This window comes from Macrobrachium nipponense, chromosome 33 (genome assembly GCF_015104395.2).
Source record: "Macrobrachium nipponense isolate FS-2020 chromosome 33, ASM1510439v2, whole genome shotgun sequence".
Lineage (NCBI taxonomy): Eukaryota > Metazoa > Arthropoda > Malacostraca > Decapoda > Palaemonidae > Macrobrachium > Macrobrachium nipponense.
In genome coordinates, this window is record NC_087219.1 from 18,541,122 (window position 1) to 18,559,264 (window position 18,143).

The window sequence follows — 18,143 nt, forward strand, 5'->3', positions numbered from 1 at the left end:
CACAAAATCTAGTATCCCCTCCACTCCCAGTTCTCTTCTAATGTCTTCATTTCGTAGCCTATCTAGTCTTGTTACACCTTTTATGAGTCTTAGGGCTTTCATTTCAGCTGCTTGAAGTTGGCTTCTAGTTCTTGATGTTAATGTCCATGATTCATGGCCATAAGTCAATATTGGTCTTAAAAATAGAGAGGTATATTATGGTTTTCACTTTGCGAGGTATATTTTCGGGTCTTTCATTAGTGGGTAGAGCAGATACAGATTGTTACTGAATTTCTGTATTCGGGTAGTTGTTTCCAGTTTTGAATCGTTTTGGTCACTAAACTCTACTCCTAAGTATTTGAAATTTCTACACTGTTTCAATGTCTGACCTTCTAATTCTACATCTACGTTACTTGGTGTTCGTGATAAGTGCATGATCTCTGTCTTATTCTTGTTGATCCGCATTCCATTAGCTGTTAAGATCGCGTTCCAGTTGTTGACGTTTTCTTGGAGAGATTCTGCGCTGAGGGCTATCATTGCATGGTCATCTGCATACATAAGGTTGATGGTTATATCTGCAGCTTCATCCTCACCTAGTTCCTTCATACATAATCAATTCAATTCATAATGGAGTCCAACAAAAACCCTACAGTAATATTACCAGACAATTTAATGTCAACATAAATATACCTTAGAGTATTATAGGTAAAAAAACTGGATAGGCATGAAAATAATGGTAAAACTGAAGAGACTACCACGCCCTAGTACCAGCCACCTTGGGAAGACTGTAAAGACAGACAAAAGTTTGCAGATTTTATAAACACAAACAAAAGGCGTAGAAACACAAACATAAGCCAAGGGTGGTAAATGTATAGGTATAGGTATCGCCGACCAGCGGAAACCAGGACGCACTAGTAGTCTTCAGTTAAAATAAAAATATGGTTTGAGATCCCTATCTCCATGGTACCGTAAACTGGCCTGGTCGGTAATGAGTTAATATATTTGTGGAAAGAAATCGTATCTCTCGGGCAGATTTAAAGTTTAGTTAACCATTAAACTCCTAAGTTTTCTTTTAAGTATATGTAAACAAATTACAGAAAATGAATATTTTTGTTGATTTGAGGTACTTCTATTATATCAATTTCTCGTAAATCAATATTGTGTTCCATCTGTTAACAAAGTTATATAATTTTTATGATAAACATGATGTATAATGTTATTTGTTCTGTACTAATGTAGACTGACATCAACTTGGCCTCACTCTCAGTTAGCACGGAATTATCCTCAAAGATATAGCTAGTATTTCAACAAAGATACTACTTCGTAGCATGAGCTTCCATTATATCATACACCAACGTTCCAGAGTCCGGGGGATTCATCTCCAACCCCAACTTCTACAAATTGAAAGCAGAAAAAAAAAATTAGCATTACCTTATAAGTCGTCTGGTTTTTATTTTCTCCACTTACGCTGGATAGATAGTAGAGTGTAGTACATAATAAAAGCACCATAATCATTTGCTAGTATAGTGAATAAAGTTATGTCTCTTCTAATACATTTACCTTTATACAAAGAGTAATACTTCTTCTCACGGATTCACTTGAAATATTCACACACACACACACACACAATGGGTACTGTCTACTCGACACGAACAGTGCTTCTTGGTAAACTAAGAAATACAATGAATGCAAGCTTAATCATTTGTAACTTGACGATGGGCACAAAATGGGAATTCCATTGATGCTACGCATTCTGGGTGTTCCATCTAGTTAAACTACACCAAATTAAGTCACAAAAAACATTTGGGACGTAAGTTCTGGAAAGGGAGAAACTGCATTAAAGTTGGATCCCCAGAATATAGGACCAGAAGAGTATTAGGAAAGTGAAATGGGTGGATGGTATGTTTTGCCTAAAGGAAAGGCCATGGAAGAAGAGCAAAAGTACATAAAGGTAAGTGACGCAGCCGTGAAGGGTGTTTGACGTGATCCTGATGGGTAAGTATATTCTGCGTAGTTGCTATGCAGCTAATGGGGATTTTTTTGTGTATAGGCTTAGTGTCATTCTTCGAGTAAAGAATTCAAGTATGAATGAGGCAGTGACTTGCTAGTAGTTTTTTGTGGAGCCAACCCCGTTATATATATATATATAATATATATATATATATATATTATATATATATATATATATAATTTTTCTAACAAATAGAAGACTCGTTGCACACAAATATAATTTCTTGATGTAAAAGAAAAATAAAGCAGTATTTTGCGAACGTGAAGAATGAATATTTATTTATGTGCTATTATTATTATTATTATTATTATTATTATTATTATTATTATTATTATTATTATTATTATTATTATTATTATTATTATTATAATGGCAGCGTCCAGTCGTAGTGAAATGGAAAATGGAAGAAAACCTGTGCATCTCTCAGCCACAGCTGCCGCACTTCCTGCCGTCTGAACGACCCGTCCGTAGACCAATGAGAAAACTCGTATCTATTAAAGACGCGTTCTGATTGGTCCAGGCTTCGTGTAGTGCGCAGAACCCCTAGTGACCAATCAGCGCATTGCACACCCCGGCATTTGTTTAACTATTGGTGTTTGTCCCTCGAACCGTGTTGTTAATGAAATTTGACTTTGGTTTCTTCGTATTTTAGGGAGGTTTGGACCATTTCCGACGCTGAAATTCTCGCAGAAGGGCCCACAGAAGGACACGTGAGTAACGACATGGACGCTGTAAAGCGATGAATGGGCCGTACGAGGAGAGACTACGAGGGTTTTTCGCCTTAGAATCGTAGCCACTCCCGAAAGGAATTAAGTTTTCGTATTAATTTGCTCGATTTTTGTAGCGTTTCGGGATGTGGGTTTCCGTCTCTCTCGATTTATTCGTATCAGAAAATGATGACTGTTTTGAATTACTAGGAAGGTAATCCATTACCAACCCTTTGGGTTAACAAATTTATCATGGACCATAAGTGAAAACCCGTTTACATTGGATTGGGTTGTACAGAAATGATTGAAATAAGTAGGCCTGCATGAGTGCATCCTAACCTAACCTAGGGCAACATGTACTAGGTTACCCACCCCCCACATTACATAAGTTCCTAAGAATGCCATTAATTATAGAATGAAGTACAGGGTTGTGCCCTATTTATTAATTATAGACTGAAATACAGGGTTGTGCTATAAGCTGAGGACATTAAGGTAAGGATATCCCACCTAACTTGGTTGGTTATTTTTCAGGTGACTCCAGCCACCTTTCCATTTTGGGTTTTTTTCATGCAAAATGGCTCGGAAATATTGGAACATTATAAAAATAACCCAAGTATACCAACCTAATGTAACCTATGGGTGATTATACGATTACAATTTTGTCACATTAGCTATAGAGGAGGCATGCATTGTCTTGCCTTTGTGACGAAGTACCAGATGTCTGGTTAGTAAACTTACCAATCAAAAGAAATGGCTGCCTCTCAACAGCCAGGCACCTGAGCCCTCATCACAAATACAAAACTACTCAATATTCTAAAGGTAACAGTGATCCCTTATAAAACTTATTAATCACGTAAGAAATCAGACTTAAGTTCCTTAAAACAGGTGTGAGGTAATCTTAATTAAGGGGCATCACTCCATCTACACTTTCAGTCTACGTATTTCCCTGGTTCTAACTCACTTCAGTAAGTTGAGGGTTAACAGCACAATTACCACTTTATATTTCTTCCAAAATACAATAAAAATACTGGTAGTAAATAAAACACTACTATAAAAATTTTAAATACAAAATTTTATTTTTAAATTAAAAAATTATAAGTAAAATTCACAATCTCAGGGAAATTTGCTAATAGTACTCGAAAGCAACATGAATTTCAATTAATTCTTGAATTAATTATGAAACAAAATTAAATCAAAATTAATTTATCAACAAAAATTAATTAATCAAGAAATGAATTATTCAAGGTAAAATTTCAAACTGTTAAACAACAGTTAAAATTTGAAGAGAAATCTAAGTATAAATACAAATTAATTCACAAGTGTTAAATCAAATATATCAATAAGAAATATCTAAGAGATTCAAACAAAATGTGAACAGGGTTGGCAAAAACCAGTAGTTTTTTTTTTTTAAACCAAATACCTTAGTTTTTTGGTTTAAACCATGGTCTTTTTGGTTTAAACCATGAAATATGGTTTATTACGGTTTTTTTCATTTTTTTGTGCTACTAGGTATGTTTTTTTATGGGTTTATTTCATTTTTGTGCTACCCAATTTTAATGATAATCACACAATTCTGTGGCCCTATATGTATTGACTTACAAGTATGGTGTATCCATACACTTTAGGATTAACAAAATTTAATAGTGCCATTATCTGTATGGCCAAAATTAACAATTTCCAGCATGGGGAGTTGGTTTATTTGCACAAAGTTTTAAACAAAGACGGTATGTAATGTAGGATGAAACAGACTAGTTTTTTTTTTTTTTTTTTTTTTTTGGTTTTTTTTGCAGTGTTTCCATTTCCCAGTGTGAAAAATCAAGTTACCTTGACATTGAAATTTTTACTATATAAACCAATTTTGTCTGGAAAATTATGCATGGTCAGAGGGTAGGATTTGGATGAAAGACAATTTATTTTTCTCATGTATTACAAGTCTTTTTTTATTATTATTATTATTATTCTTTGAAATTGTAGTTTGATTTTATTTTTATTTTTGTTAACCACTGCTAACATTTGTGGTTATCACCACCAAATGGTGTTTATTTTTGAAATTTTTCTTGTTTATTTGAATCAGTCATTTTGACCTACGTACTTGAACTAGATGGGAGTAACTGATTTTTTTTCTTCATATATACCTGTGCTAACATTTGTAGTTAACACCAAATGGTGTTTATTTTTGAAAATTTTTCTTTTATTTGAATGTCTCTTTTACCTATTTTAACTTGAAATGAATAATTGCTCTCTCTCTGAAGCTATGATTAACACGATTGTTTCTTTTTATATAACTAATCCTCCCTTTTTTTATTAAAGATATAAAATAATTTACAAATTTCTTTTAAGGTCATTATCTGAGGTTTACCAATTGTATGAATATGTTCATTTACATCAAATGTTATACGTATTATGGCACGGTAACACAAATATACTGTAAGATAGTTACAAATCAGAATGTTTTAGTAGGCTAAACAAGTAAACATTTACATCGCCAATTTTATGTGAAAATCCAAGTAACTGATAAAAACACCAAAAGTTGCCAAAAATATATATTACCAAAAATAAAAGTTATAAAGGAAACATGAAGACCAAAAAAAAAATAAATAAATAAATAAAAAAAAACCATGGTTTAAACCATTGGGTTTAAACTGCCAACCCCTGAATACACAAATGCAAATACACAGAAAAGGCAGAAAATTACCAAAAGCAAAAAACACAAAATATTAAACATTTAACACACTTCAAAAGAATCATAGACAAAATAAAGAAAGAGAAAAAATGTTCATTGTATAAAAAAATGGAATACAGTAGTACCTCGAGATACGAAAGGCTCTACTTTACAAAAAAACTCGAGAACCGAAAAGCCAATGCGAAAAATTTTACTGCTCTACATACAAAAAGTTTTCAAGATACGAAAGGTTGTTGCTGTAAAAGTCCCGAGATTCGCCCGACCACCGAGAAACAATTTTAAAAACTCCCGCGCCGCCAACTGAGTAAACTCGCACCATCCTCCGCTCTCCCATTGGTTCCTGATGCTAGTCACCCCATAAGGTCCTGCTCTCCTATTGGTCAGCATCTACCCCTTGTGCTTTAAGTATTCTATTGGTAAAAGGATGCTGTAAATTGAAAAACTTATTCATGCAATACATTTAATAAAAAAAAAACATTAGGTAAAGATAGAATAAAGAATAGAAATGAATGGTTATTATACTGTTTGGTAGTTTCAGTGTTGAAGAGAGATAATGAAAATTTATGGCTTACTGTGTAAAAAGTGATTGCTTGTCGATCGTTCGATACTCGTAGTGCTAGATGTAAACAGATGTTTGGAAGCTTTTTTTTTTTTTTGTTTGTTTATTATAGTTAATGGTTACTTAATAATTATTTGAAATGAGTACATGTAATACATTTAATAAAAAAAATTGTGAATTAGATATCATAAAATATAAAATAAATCAGACTGCCAACAAATACGTATTTTTTAGAATTCTTCTTCTGTTTTATTATTACGTTACGTATGTATATGTATGTTTCATTATAGCTGTCAGTAACTCGGTACGTATCTCCATTAGGTAAAGATAGAATAAAGAATAGAAATGAATGGTTATTATACTGTTTGGTAGTTTCATTAGTTGAAGAGATAATGACAATTTATGGCTTACTGTGTGCTAGGAAAAATGAATGCTTGGCGCTCGTTCGATACTCGTAAGATGGGTAAGAGCTGAATGTAAACAATCGATTGGAAGGTTTGTTTTTTTTGTTTGTTTGTGTATTATAGTTAATGATTAATTAATAATTATTTGAAATGAGTACATACTGATTATTTATACATTTTATTGGCATATTCTAAGCTTTTAGCTCTTAGGTTTAGATGTCAGAATCATAGACTAGGCTACAGTAGCAACCGCTAACATAGGCTAGGCTTATTGCTAAGGGACATATGCTAAAGTCCTAATATATGCAGTAAAAATGGGGTTGAACATTACATGCAGTTGAATATTACTCAAGTATGTACAGTATTTTGCCTTTTTGGAGTCATATTTCTTCGGTCGGATCGGCGTTGTAACCATATTTCTTCGGTCGGTTCGGCGTTGTAACCCTAGAACATGTGTTTTAGGCCTGGAAATATAATTTACTGGGGTGTTTTTGGAGGGCTTGGAACGGATTAGCCATTTTACATGTAAAATGTGTTCCAAGATACGAAAAACTCATAATACGAAGGTCGCCTCGGAACGGATTAATTTCGTATCTTGAGGTACCACTGTATATTAATTCTTTTTAAGTGCACTTAAAATTTGTAAAACAATACCTTTTACCAACTGCAGTTTTTCAACTTAAAGGCCTATTACTGATCTTCAGTTAACACTATTTTAATCTCGCCATTAGTAGGCTATCCTCTTCAAGAATGGATAGTTCCCCTCCCCACTTTCCTTCCCTTTTAATCTGATTTGAAAGCCTTAGAAACTGTAAATCCAGAATCCGCTTTGGTTCTTTTAATTGTTAGATGTTACTGAGAATGAAATGAGGTAACCAAGAATTTCAAAAATCTGTAAAAGGCAATCTGATGAACTATTAGTGTAGGCTATTTCAACTTGATAGTATTTCTAGGTAGTTAAAGGTAATTTCCATAGCCTGTTCAAAACCTATTCTCTTTCAAATATGGTGATCTTACCAGAATATAGTTGTATATCACTGATTCATTACCACTTTCATAGATAGCAAGATTATTAGTGAGAACTCACACTCACCTTAATTAGACTAATCTTCGTGGCATGCAGTAACACACAGCAATCCACCTACATCAAAAGATGTGTCATGTAAATGAAGGTGATTTTCAAAGGTATTGACGCCATCCACTGAAATATGAGAAGCATATGAAATTATCTAAAAACTACTTTATGGGTGGATGATAATTGCTTTAGTTACAGAAAAGATAGAGTTTAGCACACAGCACATGAGGGTGACTAATGTTGTAGAGCTGTCTTATGTAAATGAAATAGTACTATAATTAAGTTTTTCTTCGTCCTACCAAAATCATAGTAAATGTAGATTAGCAAAAATTTTATCATAAAGTAGTAAGGTGTTTACACCTTTGGTTATGTTAGGTTAGAGTGTTTATATTTCTCTCCATAAACAAACCAAGCATGAATATAAAATCTTATCAAGAAAATTTCTAGTTATATATACTCTTATAGATATAATAATACTAAATTTGTTCCCTAAAAAACTGTTGTGGTAGTGGGCTTCGACCTAGTCAGTCATGGTGCCAGATGACCTGGAATTGCTTACCAAGTGTGCTTATAAATTTTTTCATGAAATCATTTTTGTATGAGACCTTGGCAAAGACTATTTTATAAATAGTATAATCCATAAATTTGAAAAAGCGAAAGAATGTGGCTATATGTAGTATTAGCATAAAATTGATTTCTGATTGAGGTTTTGCATAGTAATTTGATCATATGCCATTAGAAGTAATATGTACTAATAAATTTGGTTTATTCTTTCTGGAACAACTGTGTGGTGCAAGTTAGAAAGGAAAGCATGGCTAAAGAATGGCATGTTGATTTCTTGCCAGGATGCAATCAAATAATTCCAGTGGGCCAAAATGATAATGCCAATTTTGAAGTTTGTTTAATTTTTCCAATACATATCTTTCCAGTAACTTTCTAGCAAACTTGCAAAATATTAGACGGTAATGGTGCTCGCCACCCAATTTGAAGTTTGTTCATGAAACTTACCTGACAGATATATATATAGCCTGTATTCTCCGAAGTCCGACAGAATTTCAAAATTCGCGGCACACGCAGTGGGCGCCAGGTGGTGGTACCCATTCCCGCCGCTGGGAGGCGGATATCAGGAAACTATTCCCATTTTTCTATTCATATTTTTTCTGTCGCCGGTCGGTAAACAACTGTTTACAGACCTCCGCCTAGGATTTTGAAACTTCATTAGCCGCTTAAGTATCCTAATTATTCTTACGATTATTGACTTGGATTTGTGGCTAGGCATACGCTATCGTAAATTTTTCATTGCATTTGATGTCTGAGGCTGTTAGCCTAGTTTCAGATTTGTTGTCTGCATGGGGATGGTGAAGCTACCGGAACTTTCGGTAGACACTCGCTTAGTGTATATGGCGTTTACTTGTTTTCTTTGCACCAAGGGTATGGTAAGTTCAATGTAATTAGTGTAATGTGTGACTGATTACGGAAGAAGTAGGATTCATGTACGCATTTTAGAGCGTGTTAGAATCAGGAGTTTTCCTCCACAGTAAACAGAAGTTAGAAATAATGAACCTTCTAACCTCCTGTAGATTTTATTTTGCTACCCTGTGGTATGGCTTACGGGCCTAGAAGAAGTGTCTGCTAGAGGATTACATCAAGTAATCTTAGACTAAAGTGCTCGCTCTCCAATCAGTGTTGTGAAGTGTAGTGCCCCTTGTGTTGTGGAGGGGGGCGTCAGATCGGCCCCATAATGCCTCTAGGCCTGGACCTCTGTCGGACTCCCAGGACTCAGGGAGAGGGCATGTCGAAAGCCGCAAGAGGGTTACGGGGCTCCCCACCGATCTGGCGTCCCTTCGGCAGAACCTGTTGACGCTTCCCAGGCTGCTAAAGATCGTGCACGCGCACGAATCTTGAAGGATTGCTTCTCGTCCTCCGAGGCGGTTCCCCGCGCAAGGGTTGGGAGCTCTCGGAAGGACTCGCGCCCTCTAAGAAGCTTTAGAGAAGAGACGCTTCACGTCTCTCTCGTTAGGAGGGGAACGTCAGATCGGCCCCATAACGCCTCTAGGCCTAGACCTCTGTCGGACTCCCAGAAACCAGGGAGAGGGCATGTCAAAAGCCGAAGGAGGGTTACGGGTTTTTCATGCTGATCTGGCTTCCTTTCGGCAGGTCTGTTGTCGCTTCCCAGGCTGCCGAAGATCGAGCACGTGCACGAAGCTTCAAGGGTTGTTTTCTCGGCCTCCGAGGCATCCTCCCCACACAGGGGTTGGGGCTCTCGGAAGGACTCGCACCCCCGCCCTAAAGAAGCTTTAGAGAAGAGGACGCTTCACGTCCTCTCTCTCGTCACGAGAGGATGAGGAGTAAAGAGACGACATTTACCCTTTTAGAAGAATGCACTGGCTCTTTTTCTAAGGGACGGATTTAAGGAGCTCATCATAAGGAGCCTCCATATCTTGCCAGAAGAGTGATTGAGCCTTCCTGCGATGAACGCTCAGTATATCATTTACAATTATTAAGGAGGCTCATCATCAGAAGAGTGATTTGAGCCTCCTGCGAGTGACCGCTCAGTATACATCATTTATACATTATTAAGGAGGCTCATTCATTCGCCAGAAGATATTTGAGCCCCCTGAGAGTGAACGCTCAGTGTATACATCATTTATACATTATTAAAGAGGCTCATTCATCTTGCCGAGAAGAGTGATTTGAGCCTCCTGCGAAAGTGAACGTTCATGTCATATGACGCTCATGTATATATCACCTTGTACATTATTAAGGAGGTTCATTCATCTTGCCAGAAGTGATTTGAGCCCCTGCAGTGAACGCTCATGTATATGAACGCTCATGTAATATATCACTTGTACATTATTTAAGGGGAGGTTCATTCCTTGCCAAGAAGAGTTGATTTAGCCTCCTGCGAGTGAACGCTCTGAAAGTTAGAGCTGTTTCAACCTCGCTAGCATTCCAAAAGAATTTGGTAATCAAGGACATTCTTGATTCCACCTTTTGGAGGAGCAACTCAGTTTCGTCTCCTCTCCTCATGGCGCTTCCGTATACGTTATGTAACGTTCGCTTTACTTCGGAAAGCAAGCTGATAAGTTTGACGGCCGGCAAGCTGCTTTGCACAGTCAAACAACTTATGTCTCTGGTCGGCATAAGAAGGGCAATTTAGACGTGAGGAAGCTTTTGGAGGTGCTCGACGTCCTATAAGTAGAGACATTCTCCAGGACGCTTCGGCAAGCACCTTGCGGAAGACGAAAGCCATACGTCTTCCTTTAGTGTTCACACTCTTCAGGAGCAGCGTGCGGCTCTCCATGGAGACTCGCATGAGGACGTCCCTTAAAAATATTCAACGTCATACGCAAAACGCGGTTCGTCATAACATTGAGATGTTGGCAAGGTCGCTCGCCAGGACGCCTCTTGGCGGGCCTTGCATGCATCAAGGCGCTCAACGAGTTCCTCTCTGAAACGTCGTTCAGAAGACTTGGTGTTCTCTGCTCAGACACGCTCGTAGCTAAGCAGGACGTTTTTTTGAGGACGCTCAGCAGGACGCTTTTGAGGACGCTCGGCAGGACGCTTTTGAGGACGCTCAGCAGGACGCTTTTGAGGACGCTTTTGTGCACATTCGCCAGGACGCTTCGGTGGAAGCTCGGCAGGACGCTTTGCGAGAGAAAAGACTTGTAGAAGGCGTTTTATTTGCTGTTCAGGACGTTTCTTATAGGACGCTTGACGCTTTATTAAACGCTCGTCAAGAGGAGGTTTTTCAGGACTCTCCACAGGACATTCCTTTACAGAAATTTTTAAAAAGGATTCGGAGTTAGCGGAGAGGACATACCCGAATTTTTTCTTCGATCCCTCTTTCCTCTTCATCGATTTCTCTGAGAATCGGGAAGATTATATACTCGGATTCCTGGGTGACTTTCGGTCATGTTAAAGGGTTTTCCCCTATTAGCAAAGTGCTAATAGTTTTGTCTAGTAAGGACGTTTTCCCCATTGTCAAGATACTAAACGTTTTGTCATTTAAGTGGGGGACCCCTCATAAATGGGGGTAGTTCTCATTGACATAGATTTTAACGTTTTTATCGTTTAAGCGGATAAACTCATTAACAAATTTCGAAGAGCTCTCATTCATTTTCAGAGGCTCATCCGGGGAGTAAGAAAAAGACTTGTAGACTAGATCCAGGAAGTCTTATGTCCAATATCATAAGAACATTGAACGGTCCTTTTCGATCCTCGGTTCTCTCTTGATGATCTCTATTCGAATATTACTCCCTTTTCTTGGCAAAGAGTCAAGGAGTTCTTTTAAAAAAGTCTCATTCATTAGAACGTGGACAGTCGTTTTCCTTTCTTTCTCTCTTCCTCGTCGAGGAAAGATGTAGTAGAGAATTCGATGTTCAAATTACTACAATACTTACGTAGTTTATCTTTGCGTCATTTTGCTAACGCATGGGTCAAGTCATATACGCATATAGTATTTACCTCTGCGGATAGAAGCCGAAAGAACTGTTGTTCTAATGTATTTATTTGACACTCCCTTCAACCTTCCAAGAGTTTTCGGAGTAAGAATAACTATTCAGGTATTGTTACGACAACAACCAACTCAGATTCTGTATTTAGCGAATTTGTTTCGTTTAAATATGCCTGCTTGAGAGTTTCCTTTTGCTCGATAATTTCATACCTATCCCTTCGTAAAAGGAGTAGCTGGCAACTCAGGCAGATAGTGCGAGACGATGAACAAGGCTGCTGTTACTGTGATGTGATCTACGCAGTACCGGCTAGCTCGGTGTCATGCGCGTTTGGTTGCGTCTCTCTGCCCTACAATCATGGATTTTAGCCTCGGTTGAGGAAATTTCTAGTAATCATGAATGAACATGCCTTCCGTTTACTTAGAAAATTTCAACAAAAATATCTCTTATACTTGTTCGGTGCGGGTTTACCGCACGGTAACAGATCTCTGTACGAATCTACCGCGGCATAGCACTATAATAATGCTCTCCTGCTTATGCAAAGTGCAGCCTTATTTAGGGAAGGAAGCAGGCTGAGTGAGGGAATGGATGAGTTTGCTGGGGACCATTTCCTCGCTGGAGAAGCTTGTTTTCCCTGAATAAACAGCAATTCAGACCTCTACAATTTTTTCCTCACGAAGAAATTGGAATAACATCAAAGATCTTGTAATAATTCTAATTTTCTCTCAACGGCTTGAGGATCACCTCGGGTGATAGCGAGAGGGTGCCAGACATCCGAACAGAGGAACAGATGTTCTGGCACATTGTCTGAAAGAATTGGAAGCCAAATTGGTCGGCTCTCCAGTTCCTCGAAGGGTGAGTTTGGATCGAGTGGCCCAAATCATCTCGGATAATTTCTCAGCTCTTTCATAGCTCAAGAACAGAGAATTGGTTATGGGCTTGGGGCACGGAAACGTAAACGGCTCCTCAAGAAGGTTCAGTTAAAACAGGTGCAGTCTGTGCGCGGTCTTTCTAACGATCGAAGGCAACAACTACTGACGTCTGAGTAATCCTCACTTAGAAGTATTTCGAAAGTGAGGAGAGACTGAGGGCGTCCTTTCGTTAAGTTTTTCGTAATTTTGAAGACGAAGGAGCTTCCTCTTAAGTTGTTCCCTTATTCATGATCCTAGAGGATTAGCTTTAGTCGCCACATGTTGGCCTCTAAGAGGTTGGATTCACAGAGGTCAGGTAATTCAGAGAATTGTCCAAAGACCCTTCCCGAGAGAATCGGTGTAATCTAACTTCGTCACTTAGTGAAGTATCTAATATCTCTCCTCTCTGAGTCTGAAGGCGTTCAGACTATCGAGAAGCGATAAGATCTTCTAGATTAATGGCAGTCTGGCTTGGCAAGGCAAAGCAGTGCTGCCTATTTTCAGTGTTCAATCGGAGCGGGCCGTTTCTGGATAGTGAAGGGAAATGACTGTTCCTCCAACTCGACCTCTGTGAATTTCTTTATGGTTCTCTCTTCCGTATGAAGTACGAGATAAGATAGAAGTCCTAACTATTGTAGAATATGCAAATATGTTGTTGACGGCCTCTAGGCTCAGAGATTCGGTTCTGTCAAACAACAAAGCTTCACGATCTTTGAGGTCTGGGGAGATCTTGAAATTCTCTGGATCGCAGGTTCCGGCATGGAACTTAGACGTAGTCTGAGTTTCTGATGCCAAAGCATTTCGAACCTATCCTTTCTGCGAACTTAATACACGTGACCAGAAAGGCTAACATTTCTAACCGCTACTAGCCACGGCAAAGAGGGGGGTTAGTGAGCTTTTAGCTATCATCAGAGGTTTTAGCTTTTAAAGGACATAATGCGGTCTGTCCTCTAAGCCTTCCGTTCTTGATAAGAACGAAAACCTGTCTAACCCTTGACCCGAAGGTTTGGAGACCAAGGGTATGGCACAAATTATTGGGCAAAGGCATTAGAGAGTCCTGTGCCCTGTCGGGTCTCTCAAGTTTTATCTTAATAAAACTATAGTAAGTCGAGGTCAAACGGACAATCTGCGGTGTTTCCGTAAAAGAACCAGACTGGTTCATGTCCAAGAACACCCTGGCATTATAGTCAAGGAGTTCTTTTAAGAAGTCTCATTCATTATGTTTGCATAAAGATTTGAGATTTTTTTCTTAATATGAATGCTCAAGAGGTGAGGGCGCGGCCTCGGAAGATTTCAAACAGAGCATGACACTCAGTAACATCCTGAGTGCCACGCTTTAGCGAAGCAACTCTGTGTTCGCTTCACACTCCCGACGGGATGTGAAGACGACATTTGAGATCTGTAAGTCGCTAGGACCATACATATCCGTAGATATATTATTGGGGGCAGCAAGCAACACGAATCCTATCCTATAGAAAAGGGATAGGATTGTGCTTTTAACTTTGAAGGGTTGGTCGCTTGAGGCGCGTTCCTTTTCTTTAGCCTAGAAGTTATGGAACTAACTTTAATAGGTTAGGTCAGGTGGTGGTTTTAGCTTCGTTGCCCTCAGAAGTATGGTCATATGGTCTAGTCACATTGTGGTCACGCCCCTGTTGACAGATCATCTAGAGCGCACCAGCATTACAGGTCTCTACCTCGCTGGCAACTCTAGTAACGCAGAAGCAGACTTTAGTGACAGTAATCACGAAGTCGGCTATGCTAACAGGTGAGGAACCAAGATGTATATCATCAACTTAATTTAGTTTCCCAAAAATCCTATTCTGTCTCTTCCCACCATCCGAAGGTGGGATTCAGCTATATATATATCTGTCAGGTAAGTTTCATGAACAAAATGTTATTGTTATAATACAATTAAGTTTGTTCATACTTACCTGGCAGATATATATAATTAAAGTGCCCACCCACCTCCCCTCAGGAGACAGTGGCACTGATAAAATATGAATAGAAAATGGGAATAGTTCCTGATATCCGCCTCCCAGCGGCGGGAATGGGTACCACCACCTGGCCGCCCACTGCGTGTGCCGCGAATTTTGAAATTCTGTCGGACTTCGGAGAATACAGCTATATATATATCTGCCAGGTAAGTATGAACAAACTTAATTGTATTATAACAATAACATTTTCCATGTGTTTATTGATGGTTTCAAAAAAAAAAAATTATAAAATCCACATTTCCTGCACTATTTCAGGTTCCTGTTTTTTCCTTGCAGACCTTAGTAAGGGAATGGTTTTCATTTGTGAACTATTCAGTGTGCAAGTTGAAGATCTTTATAAGTTTGTAATATGTAATACTGAACTGCATTTTCTGTAAAGTACCTTCTATGCTTGACACATATCCTCCAATGGATGCAAAAAACCAAATTCATATGGTTCCAAAATAAATAAAAGATACATATTTTGAGAACTTATGGTATGGTATACTGATGTACAGTACTGTAGTCAGTTTTGGACTGCTAATTGTAATGAAACATTCAAGATACAGTTATGAGTGAGCCTCCTTTAGTAACAATAAAAGAACCATACTCAGTTATTTTGCCACAAACACACGACTGACATAAAAAACTTAATGCATATATCACAGCCTAGGTCCCTTTTTCACTCAAGTGAGACCTGTGGAGAAAGACCATGGTTAGTGATGTCTTAACAGGCTGCCACCCCTGCCTTTCAAACCCGTAACCCTCGCTAACAATGACAAAAAAGTGAATTTGCGTCTGAAAATTTATCACGGTCTGATTAAGGCTTGAATTCAGTACCAACAGAGTGCGAGTTGCCAACAACACTATTAAGGAAGTATAATAGTTTTGCATTTCCACTTGATATTGTGTAATTACAGTTGATATAATTCTTGTTTTATACAGTATTGATGTCTTCTTGATTATGATTTGGTGTGATTATAGGTATAAAACAATATATTTTTCCACCTGCCCTTGCTTTCCTTCACTTCCCCACCCACAAGGTTCGTTTGTAACTGTGATGTGATGTCCCCCATGATCTTTGTGTCGGGAATCAAAAAACAAGTTATTTGTGACAACAATAATGGTCAAAAGCATAAGATAAGCCGTATAAAATAGTAATTCATTGGGACTTGGGATTGTCAAGATACAAACTGATGAATCTTTGGACCCAAAGTTTAGTAATAGGCAATCACCTCCAACTGAAGAGAGCTAGCTATGACTTTTCATAAACTCCTGGTTTATGCTTTTGTTATACAGTAGTTTGCAATAATACTGTATTTTTTCATAGATGCAAACAGCTGGTTGTCGGAAAATTTCCCTTCCTCCTTTCCTGTGTATTAGCCTTAATCTCAATGCACTAGCAAGCTAAACTCTCATAGTTGCATATGTTGGCAAGGCAGCCTGAATTCTGGTATTTTCATCACAAGTAAAACAACAACAAAATGTATATACAATGCAGTAGGTTTTGTTGAAGCATAATGAAGGTCACTGCAGTACCATGTTAATTTGGTTATGGGGGATTAGGCTACATAGTTGAATGCCTCATTATTGGTGATTGCCAAAGACTGTAAGTAGTAATTAGTTTTATTTTTTATTTTCAGAACAAAGAATATGGAGGAGGAAATGATAGCACTGAGATGGAACAATCATCTCTCAACATTATCTCAACTTTTATACTCCTTGCGAGAAGAGGCAAGTATTTTATACTGTACTGCATCAACATTTTTGGAAATGATATCATTTGGGCGTGAAATCTTGACCTTAGTTTTGCTTAAAGTAAACTCATTCCTTTTGTGGAAGTTTACATGAAGTTGTGGAATGCTTTTTGTTTTTGTTTTACTGGAAACTTGTTAAGAATAATAATTCACCTTTTCTTTCAGGAATCTCTCATTGACGTAACCCTAGCATGTGATGGAAAGTTGTTCCCTGCACATAAGTTTGTGTTATCAATGTGCAGTGAATATTTTAAAGAGATGTTCACCACAAATCCTTGCAAGCATCCTATAGGTAAGTTCTGTGATGTGTTAGTTTTCTCTCTCTCTCATCTGTCCTGTGTTCTTTCCATCCTGGGCCTAGTACCATTAGGTCTTCATCCAGCGGCTGCCCTGCCAACAGTTTTTTTATCCCTTCTCCTGACATGTCTAACCCTTCTTAGTCTTTTTTTTTTTTTTCCTTACCACATTACTAATTCTTCAGTCTTCAGCCAATCTTTCCATTATATTCAGGTAAAATTACTAATTCTTCAGTCTTCAGCCAATCTTTCCATTATATTCAGGTAATGTATATGTATGCAAATACTACCAGTAGTACAGTGTTATGCCATTTTATATTAGTGTTTTGGATATATATATATGCAAATTCCTGGAAACAAACCTTCACTCAAATTGAGGCCAACTGTAATATGTTTACAAGAAAAAATGTATATTGTTTATTTGAAAATTTGTATAATGCCCCAGGTAAAATCTATATAATTATGTGGTTATTTACTGGTTTTATTTCCAGTGTTCATGAAAGATGTACGCATCGAAGACATGGAGGCACTGCTAGATTTCATGTATCGAGGTGTTGTTCACATCCCACAGGAGTCTCTGACGGGATTGCTAAAAACAGCTGAAGGTTTACAGGTATAGTATTTCGGATCCTAACTCTGTATTCGTAGGTTTATTGAATGTGCTTTTCTTTGTAGGTTAGCCTTCTTTAGAGCAGTGATAAGGTAATCTATAGATTGTGGGTCAGTAGTATAATATTATTGTATCATGTAATATAAAGTAGACAGTAATAGATTTGCCTTATCCATTAATTGATAAGGTCAGACTAATATATTTGTTTTATACTTTTGAAAGCTCTATTTTGGAGTCAAGGAACACTCCACTGATTCATCATTAATTCTGAAGCTGCTTCTGAGTTTTCATGTTTACTGACGCTTCAAATTGCCTTTGCTTAACTTTGTCTGCCTCTTTACCTACAGATAAGGGGGTTAGGCCTGTTTGCAAAAGAAGCAGCATCAGCAGAACTTCCTCCAACGTCCTCTTCAGAACGTTCTGTTGTGACTGGAGCCTTGGAACCAAATGTGTTGATGAGCCCAGAACGCAAGCGACCCTTTGAGATGGATCAGGGAGAACCTACCTTAGTTAACTTCTCAGATGCTGAACTGGACGACTCTACGCTGCATACCCCAAAGAAGGTGAAAAATGATGAATCAATTAGTGAGCACCCTGCTACAATACCAGAATTGCCAAGAGTTTCAGAGGATATGGTAAGAATTTGTCATACTTCTTGTTTTGTTGTACAGTAATTGCGTTTCGTCTTTGCTTTTTTACTCAGGAAATTCATATTGAATATGTT

The 18,143-nt window shown here is 37.9% G+C and overlaps 2 protein-coding genes across 2 annotated transcripts in view; one reads left to right on the top strand and one right to left on the bottom strand.

Annotated features, from left to right (window-relative positions):
* Positions 1–18,143, bottom strand: part of LOC135202994 (chromatin-remodeling complex ATPase chain Iswi-like) — a 95,876-nt gene that overhangs the window by 48,357 nt on the left and 29,376 nt on the right.
* LOC135202622 (longitudinals lacking protein, isoforms H/M/V-like) lies at positions 2,562–18,093 on the top strand. The gene is made up of 5 exons (XM_064232119.1): positions 2,562–2,700; positions 16,400–16,490; positions 16,679–16,805; positions 17,301–17,422; positions 17,767–18,093. The coding sequence occupies exons 2-5, from the start codon at positions 16,410–16,412 to the stop codon at positions 18,091–18,093; spliced, it is 657 nt and encodes a 218-aa protein (XP_064088189.1). The 5' UTR covers positions 2,562–2,700; positions 16,400–16,409.